The 20607-nt window shown below is 36.2% G+C and overlaps 1 protein-coding gene across 1 annotated transcript; it reads right to left on the bottom strand.

Moving 5' to 3' along the window:
• Window positions 1-548: 548 nt before the first annotated feature.
• On the bottom strand, window positions 549-18463 carry LOC752039. The gene is made up of 4 exons (XM_001175735.4): window positions 18340-18463; window positions 7349-7549; window positions 2872-3057; window positions 549-2443 (listed from the first exon to the last, which is right to left on the bottom strand). Exons 2-4 carry the CDS (start codon window positions 7545-7547, stop codon window positions 1683-1685), a joined length of 1146 nt encoding a protein of 381 aa, XP_001175735.1. The 5' UTR covers window positions 7548-7549; window positions 18340-18463; the 3' UTR covers window positions 549-1682.
• Between the last annotated feature and the right edge of the window lie 2144 nt (window positions 18464-20607).

Consider the following 20607-nt stretch of genomic DNA (forward strand, 5'->3'; position numbering starts at 1 on the left):
CCACCTGCACAAGCCAATGATCATCAAGAAGCCGTCACACCAAAAATTTGGTAGACAATGATGTCTATGATTTATTCTACTTTTTTCCACTGCTCTCTGTAGTATTGTCTGCTGAGAGCCATAAGGGCATTAACTCATCATCATCATGTCGAGGGTTCAGTGACATAAAGACGTAACTCCATATTTTGCCAAAATGAGTATTTGATATCAAAATGTTCACAAAAATGTGGGCTTTCCAGGAAACACAAAATTAAACTCCACCCAACTCCCCATTGAAGTCAATGGCTAGTGAAACATAGACTTAACTCCTTAAGGCCCAAGTGGACCTCTATCTTTAAACTTTTTCTCAAAATGGCCAAAATGGAGTTACATCTTTGTGTCACTGACCCCTTGATGTACTTCAATACAAAGTTAACACCCTTCTGGTTCTTAACAGGTGCTCTCATTTCACTCAGAGCAAGAATTTTGATGTGACAATCAGGAATCGATCATAGTCAATGCCATTGTTGAGCTGTGGAAAGGTCTAGGACAAAACCCCTCATGGCTAGTTTCTCCCTTTGTACCTCAGTCTTGACGATCGATAAAAGCTTGCTTTCAACAGCCGAGTGCAAAACCCAATTAGCATACATTATTAATACGTCTATTTATTATGAAATCAATCAAAACATTCTGCACTTTTAGAAAAGCACAACATACACTTTCAAGGTTGGTTGAGGTACATGTCTGTTGAGAGCAGAGAAACACTGACAAGTATTTTTTTTGTTTTATTAAAGATAACATTTCTGAAGATTTTTTTCTTCTCTATTTAATAGTCATGATACTTTCTTGATATGTTTTTTTATATTAAAATGACACTTCGTATAATTTTGAGCCAGAGGAACATCAAATCAAGTGATAAATTTTGTGTTTTTAATGAAACTGTAGATGCAAGAGGCAAATGAGTGATGGATTGACAGTGTATTATCTTCTGTTCATGTTGCCTCACCCTCCTCTCTCTCTCTCTCTCATGCCCTCTGTAGCTATTCTTCTGCAGACTGCTCCCCTCTCTGTTCCAATACTTGGTATGTCAGGGATAAAGAAAGTGCTAGCTCCAGACTAGAGCATAAAACTTGGTAATTTTGTTAATTTTGGGTGTATAGCTGGTGCCATTATTGGTTTTGACATAGGAGTCTGAACACTGGATTGCAACCAAATGATGGCAGACTGTTAAGGGATTCTTTTTTTTTTTTAAAGTAATAATTCTTGACACCATTAGCTTAAAAGATGCACCACAAGAAGAAAAGAAAGAAGACAAAAAAAAAACAAAAAAAGCCAAATCTATTGCTGCAGTTTATCTGGAAACTTTACAATAGCCTCCTCATAGAGCATTAATGGGAACATTATTTTCAGCACACGAAAAAACCTTAACGAGCATTTGGTTTCAACGGGCAAGTACTGCACTCAATAAAGGAACAATATAACACACATTAATCTTAAAACCAAAATCATTCTAAACTACGTGTATAGTGACTCTTCTGTCAAGCAAAATGCACATAATATAATACTATGAAATGTTCAGCCAGTAAACATACTCATTTATGATTTCACTTGATTAAAGTACATCTATGTCTATACAAAAGCAGATTAAGATCAAGTGAAGTCCTACAATATTTTTGTATGGCTGCAGGACCCTCCTCTCTTTCTTAACTTTCATCTTGATTAGCATCTTGATCAGCATCAGTGTTATTGTGATGTGCACCATCTCCTTGTGGCACTGCTCTTCTCTGAGGTACTTCAGCATAGAGATCGTTACCAACCATACTGTGGGTTGGAACCTCACCTTCCGTCACTTCCTCATCTCTCCTTGCAGGACTGTTCTCCACTGGACCACCCTCTGCTGGCCCTGCATCCCCAACATCAATAGGGTCTTCATGTTCCCCATAGGGCGGAGGAGGGGGAGATGGAGGAGATGGAGGAGTTTGCTGATGGCTTGCACGGCCCCGTCGTCTAGAGCGTCCTGACCTTGCAGATGAGTTCTGATTAGGCGGAGGGTGTGGTATCGGAGGGAGTGGTCTTCCCTGCACCGATGAGCGGTTCTCCCCTTCGCCACCACTCGGACTCAATTCATTACCATCCCCACTTGAGGGGGGCGGTCGGAACGGAGGAACGTGGGCAGTCTGGATCTGGGCTACCGCCTCGTCGTATGATGGCAACACAACACCGATATCATCCGTCACTGCCAGGAGAGCCAGGGCATCAGGGTCACGATGAAGCCGTGCAAGCTGAGCACGTAATACCGGTGGGTAGGTCTGAGCCATGCGATGACGACGGGACCGGCATTGACGACTCGTGAGGATTACAGTGACCACTAGGATACCTAGGATGGAGCCAGTGGTTGCCATGACGATGGTTAAGGTTTCGGTGTTGAACATCCTGCTGTCTTCAGGTGTAGGAGGTGTGGTAACTGGAAAAGGATTAGTGAAAAGGATTAGTGACACATGTGACATTTATTAAACTTTATTGAGTGCTTGTTGAAAATAAAGTTATCATTCATTGGTTGAATAGGTAGTCGAATATTTAAATCTTCATCATGCTCAACTACATGCGTAACTGCCAGGATTCCAACATCCTTTTTTTTTTTTAAAGAAAGAAAATTAGTTGTTGTCAATGTATATGATCAAAAATAAGTAAAGAATCATTATCAGATAAAGTTATTTCATGTCTTTAATTTTTCACATCTATGTAAATATATATATATTTTTTTTTGGGGGGGGGGAGATGGGGGGGGGGGGGAGATGGGGGTGGGATGTCTGTTTTGAAAGTCACAAAGGGGGTATGTCTGTTTAAAAAATCATGCATGAGGGGGGAGGGGGATGCAATTGTTGTACTCACTCTTATTACAGACCGGCTGGACACCAGACCACTGCCCGCTGGGTAGACATGTCCTCTCATCATTACCGCTGATGTTGTACCCCTCATTGCAATAGAAGCTCAGCTTCACTCCTACATAGAAGATATATTGACAGCATCGCCGGGCATTCACTGGCCATCCAGGGTCATCACAAGAGGCTTGCTTAACTGTATTGATAATCATATTGATGATGATAATGACAATAAAAATAGAAACAAAGATTTAAATATTGATGATGAAAATGACAATGATAATGACAGTAAAAATAGAAACGGAGATTTAAATCATACTTCTACTTCTATAACAGTAACTACTACTGCTGCTACTACTGCTGCTACTACTTCTATTACTACTATTACCACTACTACTACTACTACTACTACTTCTACTACTACTACTACTACTACTACTATTACTACTTCTACCACATACTTCTACTACCACTTAATGTACTACATGTATCTATAGCACAGATATGTTTCTTTGCACTGAAAATAAATATAAAAGATATGTATTTTTAAATCAAACTGCTTGCTTTTAGAAAAAGAATGTAGGCAAGCAAACATTTTTTTTGTCTTCATTATTATTGATAAAAAATGAAAGTTGATGGTGTTTTGAGATTTGAAATAGCCACCACTTTTCAGAGACATATTGAGCTTCTAAGCTTAAAACCCTAATTGTTGCCATACATATGTAGGAAACAAATAATCTTTTATACACAAGTTTATAAACAACTGATGTTTTATTAATATTCAGTATTAACAAAATCACTCATAATTTTGCCCAATTCAATTGCACCAGATTTATTCTTTCTTTAAAAGGACCAGTTTATCAAAGAAGATACTAATAAAGTAAGAATACCTTTAAGAATACCGTGAAATGATTCATAAACATTACCCCCTACCATCCATTGTCTATATGAATTTCCCCCTATAATAATGTCATAAGAATGTCAACAAGCATGAACAAACAGGCCTAGGGTAATAAAACAATAACCTATACCATAATTAACACAAGAGGGCAGTACAAAAGTAAATTGGGAGGTCTCCTAGTCTCAAACTAGGGACTTTTAGATTTGCACAACGATAACGTGGATTGCTATGATCGACGTCCTTTTAATGCACTGCCTTGAATGGACGTCACACGTATCAGTCCATGCTAAAAGTCCCTATTATAGGCTGTTGTCACTGAAAGAATGTGACAAATAATGAATGCTAAATGCCAAAGTACATGAGTACATAGATACAAAATAAAAAATAAAAATAGACTGTTCAAACCTCAGCATCCATTAAGGATTCAATATTTCAGCAATGTAATAAAACATGCATCACTTTTTTCAAAGATAAGTCCTTGGTTGTAGTTTAAGTAGGGTCCTTTCCTCCGTACATTGTGTTACATTTTCCCTCTATTTCAACTGCTACATGAAAAGGCAACGAAGATACCATAAATATATCATGTGCAATCACTCAAAATAAAAACTACAAGCCATACACAAATCACATATGAGGGCCCTGTTTCACAAAACTTATTATCATCAATAACAAGTAACAAAAATGGTTATAAGCTACTGAAATCATGGCATTTGATTGGCTGAGAGCAAAACTGTCATAGAATATCAGCATTTCATATTGATAACAATCTTTTTTTTTTTTTAAATAGGCGGATGAATATGTGTGTGTGTAAACATGCATCCTGGTCTCATACACTATTTAACATAATGTAGGGACAGAAGAAAGAAAGAAAGAAAGGAATATTGCATGGGAAGTTAGAATGACTAGCCCTGTCTTCATCAGCTCGAGATTGCCAAATATCCCGCTATTTAAACTATCCCGATCGCAAATTATCCAGTTAATTTGCGTCTTCATCAGCCCGACGTTGCAATAAGCGGGATATTTGGTCGAGATAATTATTTCAAGATATCATGCGTGAACGCTGAGCAAAATATCTTGAGCTAATTTCTCGAGCTTGAGTTTCAAGTTTAGAGGTCAACTCTCGAGCTGATGAAGACGCCATTTGTAACTTCAGGATTATTTCCCAAATCAGAAATACCAGGCTATTTGGCAACCTCAAGCTGATGAAGACAGGCCTAATGAATGTTATTCACACCCAAGGAGCATCTGAAGTGGTGGTCAACGCAATTTATAATTTATTTGTAGGACTTATATTCACAGCAGTGTATATTATACGCAAGCTGAAGGGAAGTCGCTATGTATCTCATAATTAATTTTTCTGAATTATGATCAAATGTAAAGTTGCCAAAAGCATGGACATTTATTGGAAATGTAGGTTGGGGTCATCCCCTGCCTGCCTGTCAACATATGCTGACATTTCCAACAAAGGAGAGAAAAAGAGTCACAGCTTCGATAACTAATTTTCAAAATTGGTAATTCTACACTGTGAATTAAACATAGGGAATCAACCTACATTCGTGATGATGAGAACCTGGCCACAAAGAAGTTCTGGCACACTAACATACCCCCAATCATACAATGATTGGCTCATTTTTTGTTAATATCCTGATGCATGTATGCACGCCACATTCTTGCGCACACATTTTCATGATGCCGGCCGTTCAGAATGGATCGCTCTTTTTCCAAAGGCGCAAACATGATCATGCAAACAATTCTCCCTTCTTTTTATTCTTCTTTCTCAATCCTCCCAAGTACACATGATGTCAAAAGTCTCCCAAAACACCAGAGAGCGCTGGGATGGCATCCCATGCATTCTGAATGGATCCCCTGTCAACCACACAGATGCCATGATCCATAATCGGACAAAAATTCACCAATTTCTCATCAATTTCCACCAAAATAATTCAGGGTGACATATGTGACCTGTGTTAAAGAGACTCAGAGAGATGGACTCCCTCCAACATGGGCCTGGAGATGCATAGATGCTATGTATAGCTTGAAACGACCACATGGAATTTGGAAGGAAAGAGAGTATTTTAGTTTAAATTTCTTGGGTATGATGAACTGAGAGATGGAAAGAAGAAAACATCTTTTGTAATGTCAAGTTACTGATAGCCATTAAGCTCTCTCTCTCTCTCTCTCTCTTATTAACTGGAGAAAAAAAAGGCAACTTCATTCATAAATCTAGGATGGTTCATTTTTGAAGAAAAAAGAGAATTCAAACAGAATTTTATTTACATTGGGCATCTAACAAATTTCTCTTAAATAATTTTAACACAAAAATGGAGTCATAGGTTGCTCATATCTTGCTTCAATGTAGCACAACTAAGTGTTGCAGATATTTTGACAAAGTCAATGATGCAAATATTTTTGCATTTAGCCTATGCAATCGAAAATTTGAATAATTGCACCGTTCCATAAAGAAAAAAGTCTTATAAAAAAGAAAGTCACTCATTCTCTTGAGAATCTACAATTCAGTCTACAACTAAAACTAAAACATTTCACTGAATAAATACACAACATAATCAAGAAAATGTAAACCAATAAATAAAATATATATCTAATAAGTGATCGATAAAACTAAATGATGGAGTGAGTCATTAGAATACTATCTAATTTTACTGGAATACAGAAAAAATTAAGATAGTGTTCTTTCTTGCACTGTCCAGCTACTATCCAAACGCAAATCATAAAAAATAGAGAAATTCTGGGAAAACTGTCTGACAAATCCATCAAATCTGTCCCTTTTTCCTTTACTTTCTCTCTCCTCTGAGGTTTCCGGGCAAAATTGAAATAAGACTTGTCCATTTAGCAACCGATGAAAAACAGAAGTCAATGTGATTGCTTCCAGATATCTGTCTGAAGCACTAATTCTAATAATGGGATACGTCATAATAAAGCTGAAGAAACATTTGTTTGAGAGCAAAAGGTCTCCACTCTGCTTCTTGGTGATCTGAAAAGGTCCCTTCTTCTCTCAGAGCCGGAGACACGAGTCACAAAGGTCATGTCCAAGGAACACAGCAAATATATTGATTCCACACTTAGTTGCAATTTTCATGCAAAGTAGTTTAGTTTTATTGCAATGGCAGACACAAAGTCTTTCCACCACAAAAGCCTCATGTTATAGGTGGATGAAGGCGCAATTTCGTAATTGGCACTGGAAACATTGGAATTTCAGCAGTCTAGATCCCAGACTGCAGAAAATTTGACATTTGACCACAATATATCTCAAAAGGACACCTCAACCTAAGCAATAAATCCTTCTTAAATACAGCAGGGAGGAGGAAAGGGGTAAGTAGGAAATCTTTTCTAAACAATGGTGCAGCACATGCTCTGGCAACTATTGCTCCACAGTTAACTAAACAAACTTCAACTCTGATATTTTGAAATCAATGCCAAACAATATACCCTAAAGTTAACCTTAGACACAATTGCAACCCAAGCCCTAACCTTACATTTTTGAGAAGAAAAAAAAGCCTGTTGCAAATGTCACAGGAGCAAATGTTGCCTGAGCAAATGATCATCTTTAATAGCCCCATATACCTACCACACTGTGGTTTCTCTCCGACCCAGTGCCCACTCTGACACTGTCTGGTAGGCAGGCCGCCTTGCATGATGAAACCAGTATCACACTTGTACTCCAGCATAGCACCAGGCATGTACCATCCCTCGCTGTCCGATTCCTGCCCACGCACCGTGTAGTGACTGTTAGGGACTTCTTGATCCGAAGGCAGAGCACAATCCATTCCTGCAAGAAAAATCCAATTCAATTCAATTTCTGTTTTATGATCTATAAAAGGGCAAAAGTATGAAGACCAACATTTTCATATTAAAAAATATAGTAAAATACAAAAAATGTGAAACAAGTTTATGGAAATGTACATGTACCTTAGTACATGGTTGAAATGGTTGAAATGGTTGAAATTTTGGATCAACGATGGTATATTTTTTCTTAGCATGTTTGGTGAAGCTATGGGAAGGGGATATATGCACCCCCTCCCCATCTGAATGACAAAAAACAATTGGCTAACTTGACATAGGAAACAATTCATAAATAGGAAGACAAATACACTAAAGGTCATCATTTTCCTTTTAATTTGACATCCCTACATTTGAAATAAACTTTATGTATATTTCAACTACAGGGAAATCCTCAAAATGTTTTGGTATACCACAGCATATGGAAACCATCATAATTTGTAATGCAACAAGCAGTATTCAGGAGTTTTGTTCAAAAACATATTCACATCTGCAGTAGACATCTCAAACAACAATTTCCCATCTAATTCAGAGTTGACTTTTTTAATAATGAGAAACGACAAGATTTACAATGTCATACTTGGTATTTTACTTCACATTTGAACTCATATGTTCCTTAAATTTGATTGCCTAGGATCATAACTGTGATGCAAATTTCCATGATTGGCACATGTGGTGATATAGTGAGTCCATTTATAAGATATGTGACTGCACAGAGTTCCGAATGAAAAACAATCATATCTTTTTACTTTTCAACAAAAGTCATGAACAAACACACAGGAAGTTTAGACAAATCGTCGCTGTTTTCACGAAGTGACGGTAGTGAAAAAAAATGCATTCACTTTGCGTTCCGATTTTCCTCACTACCGTCACTTCGTGAAAATAGGGACGAAATGAGACAACATTGTCAAAAATCCATATGTAATCAAACAAAAAAGACATAGACAATGTACATGCAGAGAACATGAGATGTTATTTACAAAAATGATCAAAACGAACAGAAATGATGAATTACACTACAAAGAAAGAAATCCTATGTCACTTTGTAGAGTAATCCTAGACAAGTTTTTTTGTAATGATCTTATTATTGGCGAGTATAAATCTTTTAATTTTAAAAATTGCAAAGAAAATTCAAATTATAATCAAAGACATTCTGAATACCTTCAGAGGGTATATGAAAAATCACAATTGAAATGATGTGTTAAGATACCATTCCGATACAGCTCTTTTTGATTAATTACAGTGCCATTCTCAGAGGTTCCCCCAAGCTTTTTGCATCAAAAATATAAAATGTAAACATTCTCATTTGCAAATTACTCAAAGGTTTGCACTTTATATCCCAAACAGCTGAATCAAGTGAAAGAAGAATTATTACATTTCCATTCTCAGATATTCATTCAAGCTTTTCTACTTAAAAAAATCTCAGAAAATGTAAACATGATTTTCTAATTTAACCACCTTCCCTTGAAAGGTTAATGAATTGTGTAAATGCTATACTCCATGGAAACCAGCAAATACGTACCACTATTAAAAGGTACGCACTTTGTACATGCATCTGAATCAAGTGGATCCTCTTAAACCAACCCACTTTTAATAGTGGTATAATCAAAACTACTTCTTGAAAAGAGTATCTGCGCCACTTGATCTCACATTTTTGAACTTATATAGCATCTAATTCATTAATGATGTTTCTAAGCATTTCTCAGATATCATCTCTCCCTGTCCTTAGATTCAAGCTTGCTCACAAACTTGTCTTAAAACTGTGGCATCAAGTGCAAGGGACTATCCCTTGGCCAGAATCTGCACTGCATAGTTCAAGGCGGTACTCACTAATCAAAGGGAATACCGTATCATTGCTAACGCCACTATGAACAAAGGCATACAGGGGAATACTAATATAGGAATATTGTCGTATTAGCATATGTACATTTGCTATGGTCTGGTGACTGACAACTACAAGGAATAGAGTTCAAAATCCTGCAGCAGCACTTACATCCTTTGGCAAAGACTTAATCTACATTTGCCACACTCGACCTGGGTGTAGTATGTGGGTACCCGGTAGGAATTATTCCTTGAATGGACTGAGTGCTACAGTTGCATGAACTGCAGCCGGGGTAATAATGTGATATGCGTTATAGAAGAATTATATATTATATATTATATATTATATATTATGATGTGAATAGGGCTGACCTATTGTCTCAATATAAATCATGTCTGATTAAGATTTCTGGTTCACTGAAAAACCCAAGTCTGACCAAAGATTAAAAGATTGGTCACAAGTGATGAGATATGGGGCTAAATCTTTACACATGAGCTTAGCATGAAACCAATGATAGAAAAGCATCTTACTTGGTGACACAGTTATGTCAACAGTAAGTATTATCTTGATATCTTACATGCCTAATGACGGATCTGCTAGGTATACTCACTCCCACACATAATAACAAGAAAGCTATTACAAAAAGCAACCTGCGGCAACAACTATAACCTACCCATCAAAATAAATCAAAACTCTTTTCACCTTTAATGACAAATCATTTGAGATACATTCTCAATAACTGTGTGATCCTTCATGATTAATGATGTTCTTGATAAATACAGATGAAAATAACTACCGGTACAACCCTGCATGGCAAAAAATCTTCTTTTAATGATCTTATTATCGTTCTTGATTTTCCTTGGTTGAGGAAACTATCCAGTTCTGTTCCAGGGTATGCTTTAGGCCACAAAACCTGTTTTCTTTTTCATTTTAAACAAAAATGATATAATTTTTGTTTTACTGGTCAAGATTGATTACTGATTAATTACCAAGACATACAAATAAAAACTTCTTTTTATATTTTGGTAAAAGAGAACATCCAGATACGTTGAAGGACCCATATAACTGGTCAGGAAGTAGTATGATGGATCACCAAAGGCTATGTGTTTCGAGGACTTTAAAGAAAGACAATTCTGGTATGTCAAAATTTCCTATAAAAAAATTGGGGTACTGCACATAAGATACATGACTACGTCAGCTTTCCTTCATCTCCATCCATCAGGTTTGTAAGTGCTTTTTTTTAAATAAATGACAGCACCTGCAAATTCATATTAAAAAAGTTTAACTTTTATTTGGCATTACTTTCTTTTCTGACAATATTCCACAGATTTTTATGGAGGATTTATTCAAAAAATCACAACAAAGCTATATTTTCAAAGAAATATTACAACTGGAATTTGTTTTCTTGTTAGATATATTGAGTGGCAAAAAATTTAAACAGCAACTTTAAAGGTGAACAAAGGATGCATCTACAAAGAAATTTATCTTCATAATGTGAGTCTATTGTGATTTGATGGAATGTCAGAATTATAAGTAACATTCTGAAAAAGTTTCAGTGCTACTTAATGGGATCTTCTTTTTTTCATTTACCTCTTTAAGTTGTACACATGTGCATGACTTAAAGAGAAGGTTGAGTTTTGGGAGAGGTGAAAAATACTTTGGATAAATACTTATATGCTACATGATCAACTTTTCCTGATTGATTCCACACCGTTTCTTTCACAATGCAATCGCATGACCAGAACTCAACTGAATGTTTAAATACATTAAATAGGGTGGTTTTCATTAAGCGATTAACCAAACTTTTCCCCCAGTAGACAATCTGTAATATTCTTCTTACTCACTTACTCCATTTTCTAACAATTGTTCAGGGACACTGTAATTGAAAAATATTCAACATCGAAGTTACAAACTTTGATTCTGAAAGCTTTGTTACATGGGCTTTCAACTCACCACACATTCTCGATCTAACATGGACAAATTCTCCTTTATCTGCGGGCCTTATTTTCGTTTTTCCAACCTAGACGATGCAAAGTTTATCAATAATTCCTGGCCTCCTCCCCCACACTACTGCAAATTAAGGACCACTGTTTATAGATAGGTGATTCATTGTTAACTATGCCATCACTCAGTATGGCTTTGTATAAGACCCTCGACACCAATCTAATCGTTGCAATCAAATGGGCAATTTATCAATGTGCAATCAAGATTTTTTTCTTCTAAATATATAATTGCTCTGGCCTTAATTTGCCCTGATATAGCCACTCCACTTCAGATCATATATATTTCATCATCATATTGTTAAGATGTGCGTAATAGAATCTCAACTTACATTTTGCCTAGTCGGGGGAATAAAGTTCTCTGGGTGTACGAATTCAGCTACAGGATAATTAATCCAGGGTTTTGAAACAAAAGTTCACGGACTTGATATCGACCTAGTATTAGGTACTCTGTTGTCTAAGCAATCTGGATAAATAAAAGACCATTACTGCCACCTCCAATGAAGTTGCCGGAGATATGTTTAAACAAAAAGGAGACCTTCAAAAGACAGAGAAGCATAACGGACAGATGTGGAACAAATCGAGGTATACCATAGAAAGCAAAACAACATCCAAGAGTCCATGATAAATAAGCAGTTGATATTACATGCATGATTTGAGGAGCCTGATCTTAACCTTTACATCCATTTTGATATATCTTCATGAATCCTTATTTAAACATGAGCGCACATTCCATCTCAATAATTTGCCACCTTCATCTCAATCCGTTAGACTTAAAACCCAACAGAACAAATATATACCAGTAATTGAAAAACTGTAATCCTGTTTTTTCCTATATATATCTCGCCTGGGGCAGATAAAAAAGTTTGAAGAACATGAAAGTCAGAGTAGAATTTTGATGATCATATTTTTTCTCCTGTAATAATCTCCATTGACTATGCATGTCATTACACATGATATTCCATGGAAACCCTACATAAATCTTGACCTTTGTATTCTGTAAAGAAGCTGTACAAAACAAAAAAGTTAATACACGGGTGACGTGTTGACATGATGATCATGATAAAGGACTAAGTGCAGGATAATCCACAAATCCTTCCGTCACGGAGGGATTTTCCGACAGGGATTCCGCTAAGGATATTCAAACCTGGCCTTATATTCTTCTTAAAAGGGAAGGGGGGAATGGTACACTTTGAAAGGGAATTAGCTGATGCTTGCTCAAGATAGGAGTGAATTTGACATGGTCAGATCAACAAGAGAACTATGATTTTCCTATTTTCTCAACTTTAAAGTTTGCTCAAAATTTGCTTGATTACATCCCGGCAATATCCTCCATTATCTCACATCACATGAGATGGGCTTCTTTGGAACCTCTAAAGGATGAGTTCATATTAAACTTTTACTCTTGTTACACCAACAGGACTGACACAAGACCCACACCAGACCCATCCAAAAATTGCATTACCCTGATGGCCAAAAATTGCTCAGTTTGGTGGTGGCAATCCTTTTTATACCGAGAAAAGATGTTCAATATTATGAATTTGTTTCAATGAGTAAGAGGTTCTGTCAAACGATAGAAATACCCTCACCCACAGTAATATTTACAGTATGTAATCTAAGCATTTATTAGATACAAAAGAGACTGGACATTTTAAATTCTCTGGTAAATAAGCAATTTGCCATGTGAATATAAAGAGGGATCTATCAAAAACAGAGAAACAATCTAGCAAACACCATAATCAAATCAATCCAAAAATATGCTCAATAAGATCAATACCATTCAATACCATTCAATGCTTACTGGAAGTGTTTTGTACGAGTCATCATTTTCCCACAGAAATGTATTCCTTAAAGAAATATCACTGAGATCATTCATTCTTTTAAAAGAGTGATATATTCATAGGAATGTTAATAAAACGTCAATGTAATCGTTCTAAACATTCAGTTGTATGTCAGTGTGAACAAGGCAACTCATTTCCTGTGGAGAGGTGAGGGGGCATGTTAAGAGGATTACAGACAATCAAGACGTCTATCTGCCACTCGGCCGAACACACCCTCCTGCACTTATACTTCAAGACATCCTACAGACAGACAAAGAACTATAAGAAGAAACACCAAATTTCTTCCTTTTAAACAGCGAAAGTCCATGCCTAATGTAAGTTACAGGTATGTCTCTATGGCTGACGATTCAACCTGCGGTACCAAAAGGGTTAACATCTACCATAGATGGTATCTAGACCCAGGAAACTCTTGAACTTTTTTTTTCTTCAAGCAGAAACAATGTAATCTTCTTCTTTTTTTTGTTCTTTTTTTTGGGGGGGGGGGGGTCTGCAACATAAAATTTCTGCTCACTTTACTCCAACAAGAGTGCTCGGCCGTATCTCATCAGATTCAGATTCTGATTATGCTGCTTGACACAACATAATTCTTTGTTTACATACAAACATGCTCACAATCATGAATCTGAAGCATGAGCTCTAGAGGTTGCGTGACATTTGTCCTAGCAAAGATTGCTCCATAACCTATTTCTAACACTTTACCAATTCCTGATTTCAATTCTAGACCATATGCTATACCTAACCTTAACCTTAAACCTTATCTAGCCTCAAATCACAACTCTAACCCTATATACCCTGTGAGCAAAACTAACCAGAACAAATGTCAGATATGGATATCTCATGAAGTACAATATGGAAATGGACAAGAATCTGATTCTCGAAATATGCACAAACCCTAAACGATCAGCGTTATAAGTTATCATTTTCACGCTTAGTCTTTTACCTCACAAGTTTCACATTGAGATTTTGATGAAGTAACCTTCAAACAGCTAACACACCATTTGGAAGTTTCCCTAACCACTAAATTATCCCTAGCAAACATTATTCTCCTCCTCAGAATAACGAGAAAGGTTTGTAATAGATGCAAAATCAACAGAATTTCCACCCTCTCTTTTCACTACTCCGAGAAATGCCCGAGTCAACACCATGCCGCTGACTTCATCTCTTCCTTGCTAAATATTTTAGGTCAGAAAATCAAACCGATTTCAATTATGCATCCATCAAATATGCTGCAAAAACCTGTGCTTTGAGCTTCGATGATTGATACCATCACAGATGTATTGGAAGAGGATCAAATTTGTTTAATCAAAACCTAACCATTGTTCCCACGGTAGGTAATAGCACAGTCCATAAGACCGGAGCTATCTCGGATATTGCAAGCTTGAGTTAGTTGATTGAGACTTACTGCAACAGGGTGAAATAAATGACCTTTCTTGACAGGTACTTGATAAGCAGAACTTCTCTCCGTGATTAAAAAAGCATATAAATTGATCGCTAATGATTGACATACACGAGGTCCATTGTTTATGCATAATTATACGATGCAAAATTTGTCATTAGAAGGTACTTTGCATCATTAAGTATTACATGAAAGAATGAGAAGTATTCAGTGGGAAACTGACATTATAAGCCTTTCTACTAACTATGACAGAAATATACCAATATGTACTTAGCTGAACCCCTTTCAATCTTTTTTCTTCTTCATTCATTCTCATGTAGGGAATAACTAACGTCTATGAAATAGTAAGATTTACAATTTGTAACTCATCCTAGTTTTTCGAGAAATTGAAATCTCTCTCTGAATCCTATTTCCATATTTTATATGCTAAAAAACAAAGCACATAAGAAAATTCTTTGAGATGACGGGAATCTCCCCGCTTTGCATAAAATAAAAAAATATTTCTTGAAAAACTGAAAATATTACAGCCTTTGATGATTTCTAATACACTTTTTTTTCAATATGATGTTGCATCCATTATCTTTAGCTTGTCATTGCCTTATCATTTGAGCTGGTAGGACAAATATATACTTGTAATATTGATTAGAAAAGTTCAATCAAATTTCACATTGGAGCAAGAAACCTGCAATATCAGTATGTGTTTGCTCTTACAGATTCTATTTCTCATCAATTTCTTGCCTGTTTGCACTCTTCAATCTCTTTTAGAAACTACGATTTTGGGGAGGTTTTTAAAACAGCCTTTCCACGTCAATGTTTCTGATATTTGTGAAATAAAATGTTGATGCAAATCTTTTAATTACCTGAATATGCTTGTTTGCAAAAATATATAACTCAAAACACAGGTAATTTTGTTATCACTCATTTGGCATAATACTAGCTCCTTAGAGTCTGTAGGGCATTAACACATAGACTTTTAAACAGATAATGTCCTTTTGGTTCTCTATCTTTTATCAAATAATAATAATCTAAATAACCCTGAGGGATGATGATGATCATGTCAGAAGACAGTTATATCTAAATGCCAAATCTACATTTGTAAAGTAAAAACTGTTGTCCTACCAGTGTACAAAATATTGCTTTACCATCTTCTGTTAAATCAGATGAAATTAACTGTTCATACACACACAAACAAGGAACACCTAAAAATCTATCTGGACTCTCTACTTTCTCAAATATTTTGTTCTGGAAAGATATCTTCTGAAATATATATAATATTAAGTATGATAATAATCCCCTGGTTGAAACTAGAAAACACTCATTAAGCATCTCTCTATCGAGATATAAATGTCATCACTGGAGCCTGTGTATTGATTTTTCAACACGCATCCCCCACGAGCAAATTTATCTTGTGTGTTTCCATTCTCCAAAACCAGGTTAACGTCTCACTTAACCGAACGTCATCGAGCAGATACAGGGTATGGCTTTGTGACTACCCCCGGTCACGATGCCGACCACTGAATAAACTGACTTGTTAGCAGGGTAGCGTTGAACAATCATACCTAAAAAATAATCATCTGAAGATACATGCGGTCTGTAAACAAGCGAGATTTTGTTGCCATCCTTGATTTGTCTTGCGGGAATATGCCACGAACATCAATTTCTTGTTTGCTTCTGGACTGTTTTCAGAAAGAAATGCTATTTCTGGTGGATTTTTATCCTGCATTTGGAAAGTATGGAGGTGGATTTTCATCATTTGATCATTTGATGAATCACCCTAAACCTGGGGGAGTTTTATCAATTTTACAAACTTCTGATGGGGTTACGAAATGATTTTAAAGCAAATAGACCGATGATCTACTTAAACAAAGCCATGCTCCCATTAAAGATGGTATTTGCATGAAAAAGTGTTTGCAGAATAGTAAGGTTTACTCAAATGATACCTACCATGTGCTGTATTCTTTTCCCTATTAAAACAATTATAACATTAAATGCTTCTGGTGGATTAATACTGCAGAAGTAATGTGTTTGCAGTTGAGAACTATTATGATGTAAACAAGTTTCAATGAATTCAAGTAAGCCATATTCCAATGGTACAATTGTTTATTCAACTGAATTGAAACTAAAATGTTAAATCCTACTTCTTCTTCCTTTCGTTTATCCCTTTCTTCTCTTCTTCTTCTTCTTCTTCTTCTTCTTCTTCTTCTTCTTCTTCTTCTTCTTCTCTACTCCTACTCCTACTCCTTCTCCTCCTTCTTCTTCCTTGTGTTCATCCTTTTCTCTTCTGTTCTCCCTCATGTTATCATGTCCTTCTCCTTCTTCTTCTTCATTTTGTTTATCCTTTTCTCTCCTGTTCTTCCTCACCTTATCTTCATCTCCCCCTCCTCCCCCCCCCCCCTCTCTCTCTCTCTCTCTCTCTTTTTTTTCTTCTTCTTCTTCTTCTTCTTCTTCTTCTTCTTCTTCTTCTTCTTCTTCTTTCTCTTCCTCTTCCTCCTCCTCCTCCTCCTCCTCCTTCTTCTCCTCCATCTCTTATTATGTCTGTTGAGATCCAGAAGTGTATTATTCTCATATACTTTTACAATGAATTTACACTTGCAGCTCTGATCAAAATTAATCATTACTCTTTCTCTCAAAAATTAAAAAACGGGAAGGGTATTTATTTTTGGCAAGTATAATATTCTGTTCACCTTGGTCCCTGAAGAGGATATGAGGGCAATAGAAGTAACATCTGATAGCTGATGTATAGTGTTCACACTGGTAACTTACTCTGTTCACACAGATAACTGATCTTTAATTATCCTATTCGAAATGATCTCATGGCACTTTTTTTGTAACTGATGCACACTTAATATGTTCATACAGGTCTCAATGGAATATAGGAGGACAATAGAAGTTACATCTGGTAACATATGTTTTGTGTTCCCAATGGTAAATCATGTATAATTACTCTGTTCATACTGGTCTCCATGGAATACTGGAAGGCAATGAAAGTAATATCTTGTAGCTGATGTACAGTGTTCACACTGGTAACTTACTCTGTTCACACTTTAATACTTACCCTGTTCGATTGACATAAAATAGTGGAATGCAATTGCAGTGATATCTGGTAGCTGGTGTACACAGTTACTCTGTTTCCTCTGGTAACTTATGTATACTAATACTCTGTTCACCCATGGAGATATAAGAATATCTCCATGGTTCACCCTAATACTGATGTATACTTACTCTGTTCACACAAATACTGATGTATACTTACTCTGTTCACCCATGGAGATATAAGAATATCTCCATGGTTCACCCTAATACTGATGTATACTTACTTTGTTCACACTAATACTGATGTATACTTACTCTGTTCACACTAATACTGATGTATACTTACTCTGTTCATACTAATACTGATGTATACTTACTCTGTTCACACTAATACTGATGTATACTTACTCTGTTCACATAAATACTGATGTATACTTACTCTGTTCACACTAATACTGATGTATACTTACTCTGTTCATACTAATACTGATGTATACTTACTCTGTTCACACTAATACTGATGTATACTTACTCTGTTCACATAAATACTGATGTATACTTACTCTGTTCACACTAATACTGATGTATACTTACTCTGTTCATACCAATACTGATGTATACTTACTCTGTTCACACTAATACTGATGTATACTTACTCTCTTTACAATAATACTGATGTATACTTACTCTGTTCACACTGGTCTCCATGGAATATAGGAGGGCAATGGCAGTGATATCTGTTAGCTGATGTGGTAGTGTCCACACAGGTTGCACCATTCTGACAGGGGTTATGGCTACATGGATCCACAGCTGCAAGTTGAAGAAAAAAAGAAGAAAAAAGAAAGAAAATAGTTTGTTATGAAAGGATTAACAAACTGTCTGAAAGAAATTATTTTTTTCTTGCAGGAGTTGTGGGAACATAGATCCACATCTGAAATAGGCAAACAAAACTATTATAATTTGTTATGAAAATAATCATTAGTGTAGCTATAGGGGGCTTTTATTTTACCTTGTAAAAATACAAATATAATATTCCCAATTCAAAAGGAAATTTAGATAACTGGCAGAGCTATCAATAGCAAAACGTGGTCCAGTAATATCCTTGAAATTAGTAAAAAAAAAATCTCTTTTAACAAGTAGTTTAGATAGTGCTCATTGTTTACACTCTGCATTTTTTTTAATATGTAAGATTATGACATGTACTGTTTATAGACCAAGAGTATATGTAAATACATTATAGACTAGTTAATAAAAACGCTATGACATAATTGATGCCGTCATCAAACAATCATGATGTATATAGAGAAAAATAAAAGAGGATGATTGAAAACAATAATGCTCTGTTTCCTGGCAAACTGCTGCATAATGACTCTGGTGCCTCTAACATTTGACTGCACAGAGAAAAAAACAAATCATATGGAGAGAAAGAGGCCGACACTTTTCAGTCCCTTTTCAGAGTGTTAATTAACAATCTACATGTAATAAAGGAATCTCACAATACAATTGCCTTTTATAGCTGGATAATAATGAAGCCAGTCGTGCGGGCATGCCTTTCACGAACACACATGACGCACTTGCACTCACTGAACAAAAACAAACAAACATTGATTGGAATTGTAGGAGAATAGGTTTCATCTAATTAAATCATGAGCTTTAACTTTGGTTTCTTTTAAGCTGTTTGTTTTGAGGTGGGTGGGGGTTGCCCCTGGCAAAAAACTTAAGCAAGAGTATTATTTTTGTTATCCTAATAATGAACAATGATCCAAGGGCTATTTTTGTATCTAAAATGATGATTGTGGCTAATGAAATGGTGAATGAGCTCATTGGAGTTGGATAGTGAGAGAGAAAGAGAGAGAGAGAGAAAGAGAAAAAAAGAGAAAGAAAGAGAGAGAGAGAGAGAGAGAGAGACTAGATAGAGAGAGAGAGAGAGAGAGAGAGAGAGAGAGAAAAGATTGGGACAAGTATCAGTAATACTGCCAATGTATGGCAGAAAATGATTAAATAAATAAAAGATCTACGTGTTGAGGGAGGTACCACATCTATTTTACATCTGGAGAGAGAGGATAAGAGAAGATGGGAGAAAGAGAGAGGAGTGAGAGAGAGAGAGAGAGAAATATAGAGATAAAGAAAAAGTTGGAGGGACAGATAATATACACAGATCATTGCTAACAAAAATTATAAGAACTGCAGTTGAAATTAAGAAGTTGATTTCAATTTGTTATAAGTTTTGAGAGTTGTATGTTCTTCAAGTTTGCCATACCATCACACTGAAGTACATGACCTATGACATCATCATTGTAAACACAAAAAAACACTCTCGTTTGTTTGAAATATTTTTATTTAAAATCGTCCCTTCCTGTAAGAAAGGAGAAAAATAAGGCAAGTAAAAACATCATTCCAGATAGATGGAAAACATGGTTACAATCATATGACATTCTGGTCAATCATTGGGCGTGGAAAGCATTAAGTTTTCATCGGCCTCTTAAACCATCTCCAGACGAGGCTCCATAAATCTCACAGTCAACCGGCTCTCAAAGTACTCTGCCCCTTGCTCGCTGGGCACTTTACCAAGCTCTACACGAATATTGATCACCATTGATTCCCTCCCGTTCACTTCCATTCAGCCAGCCTCTTCCCAAACTCGCATCAAAACTGCACGCCTTCTCATGCCTGCCCCAAGCTCAACATCAGTTAAGTCAAGCCTCGGCGATTACCAAATTGGCAATAATTGAATACATTATGCCTCATGATTTTCCGGCTCAGTTGAACCAATTTTCATAAAGGACAATGTGAAAAACACCCAGTACTATTTCAGAGGTAGAAGCATTACATTCAGCGTACATTGTTTCCTTCAGAAGAAAGAGGGGTTTTGGGACATAGAAAACAAAAGGGTGATCCTGAGGAACGATTGATGGTCACTTTCTAAATACAAGGGAGACTTTTATATCATGATAT

The sequence above is a fragment of the Strongylocentrotus purpuratus genome, unplaced genomic scaffold (assembly GCF_000002235.5).
Source record: "Strongylocentrotus purpuratus isolate Spur 01 unplaced genomic scaffold, Spur_5.0 spur5_scaffold_5, whole genome shotgun sequence".
In the NCBI taxonomy this organism is placed as follows: domain Eukaryota; kingdom Metazoa; phylum Echinodermata; class Echinoidea; order Camarodonta; family Strongylocentrotidae; genus Strongylocentrotus; species Strongylocentrotus purpuratus.

What these genes read in the sequence shown, in the direction of transcription:
- LOC752039 (XM_001175735.4), bottom strand. Translation starts at nt 7,547, where the DNA reads ATGGATTGTGCTCTGCCTTCGGATCAAGAAGTCCCTAACAGTCACTAC. An exon ending in CGGAGAGAAACCACAGTGTG is followed by an intron (nt 3,058 to 7,348) that starts GTAGGTATATGG and finishes TTATCAATACAG; the next exon opens with TTAAGCAAGCCTCTTGTGAT. An exon ending in CCAGCCGGTCTGTAATAAGA is followed by an intron (nt 2,444 to 2,871) that starts GTGAGTACAACA and finishes ATCCTTTTCCAG; the next exon opens with TTACCACACCTCCTACACCT.